This window comes from Bicyclus anynana, chromosome 7 (assembly GCF_947172395.1).
Source record: "Bicyclus anynana chromosome 7, ilBicAnyn1.1, whole genome shotgun sequence".
NCBI lineage: Eukaryota > Metazoa > Arthropoda > Insecta > Lepidoptera > Nymphalidae > Bicyclus > Bicyclus anynana.
The window spans coordinates 6,356,111-6,362,598 of NC_069089.1; the positions used below are offsets into that span (position 1 = coordinate 6,356,111).

Sequence of the window (6,488 nt, forward strand, 5' to 3'; positions counted from 1 at the left end):
TGTACATATGTTTTCTGTGCCTATACTAGCTTTTTAACCCTCGACGCAAAAAGAGGGGTGTTATAAGTTTAACGTATCTATCTGTCTGTCAGTCTGTCTGTAGCACCATAGCTCCCGAACGGATGAAGCGATTACAATTTACAATTTTTTCTATATAATATAGATGTCATATGTACGAGTGTTTGTAGACATGTATGATGAAAATGTGTTGAGCAGTTTAAAAGTTGTGGGGGGTGAATGTGGGGAAGAATATCTGCAAAAATACTCGAGTCTCAAATGAATGTGAGGGTTTCAAATGAAGTAGGGCGCACTGAAAGAGAATATTGATGACTTGATAGAGCGTGTTCTTTCTTTGAAGAGAGCTTTGTTGGATGAGAAAATTGGTGATGGGAAAATTGGGGCATGAAAATTCTGTTGGAATAAAAATAAACAATATTATTTGATCCGGCTCACATTTGAAGATTGGAATAATTTCTGGCATAAAAGTATTTATTATAGATAATTTCATGACCTCCGGGGATTTCTCAATTTTTTTAATGATTTACTGTTTCCAAACAAAAGTATTAGAGATTAGATATTGCTTAGACTATGGGTTTCTGTTGTCTTTTTTAAATATAAAAGATATACATAGTTTATTAATACATATCCTTGGAGTCTCTCATTGAATACATTAACTAAACTGTACCAAAAATAGAGATGGAGCCGATATAAGCTGTAAGATTTAAATCTGGAACTGTCAAATTACCTACACGCAAATCATATGTGTCGGTAATTAGATAGTGTAATTTTGATTTGACTATCTAGATGTATGTCTATCACAGCCGTGATCATCTATACATATTATAAAACAGTCTTCTGCTGCGTCTGTATGTATATTTGTCTGATAATATAAGATAAACTCAAAAACTTCTGAACAGCTTTCAATACGGTTTTCACAAATAAATAAAGAGATGATTCTTTACAAAAATGTAGGTGTATAACATATAGATAGTGTGCAGTCGTCGGATTCGTAAACCGTTTTATGTGCCCTGAGATCGGGGCACTTGAAGCATCGAAAAAATCTTCTATCGTAATTAGATGAAGGTTCATACAGTTTTAGCTTCCTTACAAATAACAAAGATATTAGTAATTTTGTTTGAACGCCCATACAAATCTAACTATCATTATGTACCTACGACGTCATTAGTTTGTACCATTTTGTATGGGGTGTTTTTCAGGTATCCGTGGAAGCGCCGCAAATCTGACCCTTTGAATCCCTGTAGCTCCGAAAGTAATGATCGCAGATACCCTTTTACTTTTACAAAATTGCTTTACTATTCGTCGTCATCAACCCATATTCGGCAGTGATAGTCGAATAAGCCGTGATAGCCCAGTGGATATGACCTCTGCCTCCGATTCCGGAGGGTGTGGGTTCGAATCCGGTCCGGGGCATGCACCTCCAACTTTTCAGTTGTGTGCATTTTAAGAAATTAAATATCACGTGTCTCAATCGGTGAAGGAAAACATCGTGAGGAAACCTGCATACCAGAGAATTATCTTAATTCTTTGCGTGTGTGAAGTCTGCCAATTCGCATTGGGCCAGCGTGGTGGATTATTGGCCTAACCCTTCTCATTCTGAGAGGAGACTCGAGCTTTACTATTACCATACTCTTAATTTATATACAATTTTAAAAAAATGTCATCATACCTATTAGGTTAGCAGTTACACATCACAAAGTCACAGAAGTGGCTTACGTTCAGAATTAAAAATTGATAGGTGTTGCGAATCTATAGGTTATTAGTCTAAGGGTATAAAATTTGTAGAAGTGTTGTGTAAATTGGTAGGAATACGATAATAGCAATTATGGGAAGTTTTGGAAAAAGTCTAACCGCCTTATAGTTTTCATCGAAAACCTAATTGAAATAAATGAACTTTGACTTTTGTGCCTTCATGTTATTATTGAACTATCCGAAAAAATGCTCAACCAATGGACATAACCGCAAATCATCGTCATCATCATATCAGCCGATGGACGTCCACTGCAGAACATAGGCCTTTTGTAGGGACTTCCAAACATCACGATACCGAGCCACCTGCATCCAGCTTATCCCTGCGACTCGCTTGTTGACATCGGTCCATCTGGTTGGTGTCGGCCAACACTGCGCTTACTAGTGCGGGGTCGCCATTCCAGCACTTTGGGACCCCAACGTCCATCGGCTCTTCGAACTATGTGCCTCGCCCATTGCCACTTCAGCTTCACAACTCATTGAACTATGTCGGTGACGGTGACTTTGGTTCTTCTGCGGATCTCCTCATTTCTGATTCGATCACGCAGAGATACTCCTAACATAGCTCGTTCCATCGCCCGCTGTGTGACTCTGAGCCTTCTTATGAGGCTTATAGTCGCAAATGTCAGCCAGTAATTAATGAATTTCCAAACTTAAATTAGAGATAAAAACTTTTATTTGCGTAATTGTATCGATAGCATAAAAGTCCGTTCAATTAGAGTAACGCAACGACGCAGATAGTATCCGCAGGGCGCAGGCGACGAAGTGAGGGCGAGTGTTTCAGAAGGCGCGACAAACGACCTCGCCGTGTCAAAGTTACGGAACTAAAGTGACCGCAAGCCCCACCACATGGGACTACGACTGTTATGCTTTTCATATAAAAGTCCAGCCGAACCCGATTGTGCTATCAGTCACCTACTCTGATTAACAACAGCAAAATGTTCTCAAAAGTAAGTGAGCTTTTGGTATTGAGCATAAAACTTTATAGAGCATTTTAATTAAATTTTAAAACTATTATCAATGATAATTAACTATACAAATGGTTTTCTTTAGAATTAACTATACAAACAAATTCATTATAAAATTAATTAAGGCTACTATATTAATTAGATACTTATGTGTTACCAAAGCTTTGCCTTTTTTTAATTTTTGAGTAAATTTAAGCACTTATTAATTTATATAAAGAAGTCTCTAGAACTGTTGTTTAATCTGACTTTGTTAACTATAGGAGATTGAGTACGAATCAGTTCAAATCTGGCACTTTGAACTACTAATACTGTACGGATAAAATTATATTGCCAAGCTATTCATCGTTCTCGCACGATGCTGTGCAAAAACCAATTCATGTTTGAGTAGTAGCCACTATCATCAGATAAAAATATATCTTAAAGAAGGCTTAAAGACGAAACCAAATTGTTTTTTTTTTTTAATTCAGATCGTAGCTCTCAGCGCTGTGTTGGCCGCCGCCAACGCTGGCCTCCTGCCTTACCACCACGCGTCCGCGGTGTCATCGCAGTCCATCGTGCGCCACGAGACTCCCGTGCACTACGCACCCGTGGTACACGCCGCACCCGTGGTACACGCCGCACCCGTGGTACACGCTGCACCCGTGGTACACGCTGCCCACTACGTACACGCCGCCCCTATCGCTGTTGCCCATGTAAGTAAAAAGATACATAGTATATTGCATATCGTTGTCAACCCATATGCGGAAAATAGTCCACCACGCTGGCCCAATGCGGATTGGCAGACTTCACACACGTAGAGAATTAAGAAAATTCTCTGGTATGCAGGTTTTCTCCCGATGTTTTCCTACACCGTTAGAGACACGTGACATTTAATTTATTAAAATGCACACAACTGAAAAGTTGGAGGTGCATGCCCCGGACCGGATTCAAATCCACACCCTCCCTTGCATACACATAATAGTTTTTCATTAAAAAATATAGTACTAAATTATATATCAATACATTAATAATCTACATAAAAGAAAGTTGAGATTGTTACGCCATTTTTAAATACAGAACAGCTGAAACTCAAGAATAAGGATATATAAAGAATATAGACTATTTTTTATTTCAGTTACACGTAATTTATAAACCTGAAAGTAACTTTTGTCTGTTTGTTTTTTATTTTAATTAAAATCATGAGATTTACCAGATTAAATGGAAATCTATTACTATCAATTATTAAGTTTAATCTAAGAACAAACAAACCGTATAAGGATTGTCTTTATATTGTTTTAAGTTGATTCATCCATCCAATACAATACGAGCGAAGGATCTTAAATTTACTTACTTTACTTTCATACTCATAACAAATCCCTTTATTGCAGTCTCACCCCAAATACGACTTCTCTTACTCCGTGGCCGACCCCCACACCGGTGACCACAAGTCCCAGCACGAGAGCCGCGACGGTGGCGCCGTACATGGAAGCTACTCCCTGGTTGAACCCGACGGTTCCGTCCGCAAAGTAGAGTACACCGCTGACGACCACCACGGGTAAGTTACACCACATCCATCATTATTAGCCTATTTGAACAGCTCTGGTGCCACTACTTATAGGAGAGGAGATATGAAGCTTAGACCTCGATGCTCCAATACGAGATGGTTAGGCTCGATGCCGATGGGCGTCAACTGCTGGACATAGGCCTTTTACATGGACTTCCAAACAAAACTGTCTCGAGCCGCGAGCATCCAGCGGCTCCCTGCAACCCGCTTGATGTCCTCGGTCCACCTAGTGGGGGGTCGACCAACACTGCGCTTTCCGGTGCGGAAAGGTTAGGGTGATAATATGAAACTCATGACAACCAGTATAATAATGATGGGCACCGACGGATTTACGTGCTCTCCGAGGCACAGGGATGTAACCCTACCTTCCTCAGGAGGCTGAGAAAAATTTACTGAAAATTTCTTACAAGAAAGAAAAATTCAGAATCTCAAAACCCGATTCAGGATTCGAACACAGAAACTCGTGATCTGAAACCACTGATCCAACGAGGCAGTTAACACACATATCATAATCAAATAATAACAAAATTACAGCCAAAGGAACACTTTTCTTTTGTCTCCATTCATTCCACTTCAAAAAAACCATTTGTCACGCTTGATTTACCAATCGTTAAAATTTATTTCATCATTACATTGGAAACTAAAATTAAAACCGTTTAATACGAATTAATTCCTTAACTTGAACCGATTCAAAAAAATCCTCAATCACTTAAACTAATTAATTACAAATCAATTAATGAAAATTAATTTGGTAGGTGGGTAAGGTAATTTTGTTTGCACGATGTTTTTTTTTTAAGAATATTTGTCGATATATTGCCAAATCTTTTTCATGTGCATATAAGACCAGCATACCTCCTTATGTTAAGAGTCGATACGACAGTAGTCCATTGGCCGGAAATCAAACCTACAACCTCTCAATTTTGAGTCCATCTCATAACCGTGGCTTTAAATAATCGAGGCTTTATACAAACTTTAACGATAATTCAACTGCAACTAGAATTAGTAACAATTTTTGTTCATCCACAGTTTCAACGCTGTTGTGCATAAGACCCACGGCTACCACCCCGCTCCCGTCGCGCACGTCGCCCCCGTTGCACACGTCGCGCACGTCGCACCCGTCGCGCACATCGCCGTCGCACCCTTAGCGCATGGACATCATGGCCTCCATTACTAAACGATATAGCTGTAATATTGGTGTACTCGTGATGGATGACTGATGTTTGGGATATTTATGTATGTGTATGTAACTATAATGTAATAAACGTTTGTAAATAAAATACTCATTGCTGATCAGTATTTTTTTGTATTATTTCACTTTCATAAATTTAGAATATTTTGCTAAAATACAACCTACTAGTCATTTTGGAAACGATGAGAGTATCTAATATTAGATATTTTTATATCCTAAAAAAATATATCCTATTTTGAAATTAATTTAGGACAATAAACCTTTGATTTCATTAAAAATTGACTAGACTTAATACCGATACCGATAAAATATCTGTTAAAATAAATATAAAAGAATAAAAAATAAGCTACTGTTAAACATTCCACATAATGACTTTTAACTAGTCTAAGAATATTAAGAAAAAATTATTGTAGCATTTTTGTATCCGAATGATGTTTAATCAGTCAATTGTGCTGAGTGGTTATCAATACTTTATAAAATTTTAAATTAATATAAACATTAAACTGTATACAATTCACAGATGAAACTTATAAAATTGCATTATTTAACAGGATCTTCAACTATATTATACAAACTAACTATAATCATGTTCATCATTATCAACTCACATTCGGCTCGCTGCTGAGCACGAGTTCCCTCTCAGAATGAGAGAGGTTAGGCTAATACTCCACCACGCTGGCCCAATGTGGATTAGCAGACTTCACACACATAGAGAATTAGGAGAATTCTCAGGTATGCATTCCTTACGATGTTTTTCCTTCACCGTTTGAGACACGTGATATTTAATTTCTTAAAAAGCACATAACTGAAAAGTTGGAGGTACATGCCCCGGATTCGAACCTACGCCCTCCGGAAACGGAGGTAGAGGTCATATCCTCTGGGCTAGAACGACTAACTATAATATTCAACTATATTCTTTTTAGACCACGTATTTACTTCAAAAGTTACCCTTGAAATGTTACTTTATTCATCGGCCTAAAATAATAATTAGTATAATCAAGCGAACACGCGCGCTCGCGTG

At 38.1% G+C, this 6,488-nt stretch overlaps 1 protein-coding gene across 1 annotated transcript; it reads left to right on the plus strand.

Annotated features, from left to right (window-relative positions):
• The first annotated feature begins 2,568 nt into the window (after positions 1 to 2,568).
• On the plus strand, positions 2,569 to 5,574 carry LOC112058178 (cuticle protein 8-like). Its single transcript, XM_024098888.2, has 4 exons — positions 2,569 to 2,717; positions 3,203 to 3,427; positions 4,103 to 4,269; positions 5,305 to 5,574. Exons 1-4 carry the CDS (start codon positions 2,706 to 2,708, stop codon positions 5,450 to 5,452), a joined length of 552 nt encoding a protein of 183 aa, XP_023954656.2. The 5' UTR covers positions 2,569 to 2,705; the 3' UTR covers positions 5,453 to 5,574.
• The last annotated feature ends 914 nt before the right edge of the window (positions 5,575 to 6,488 follow it).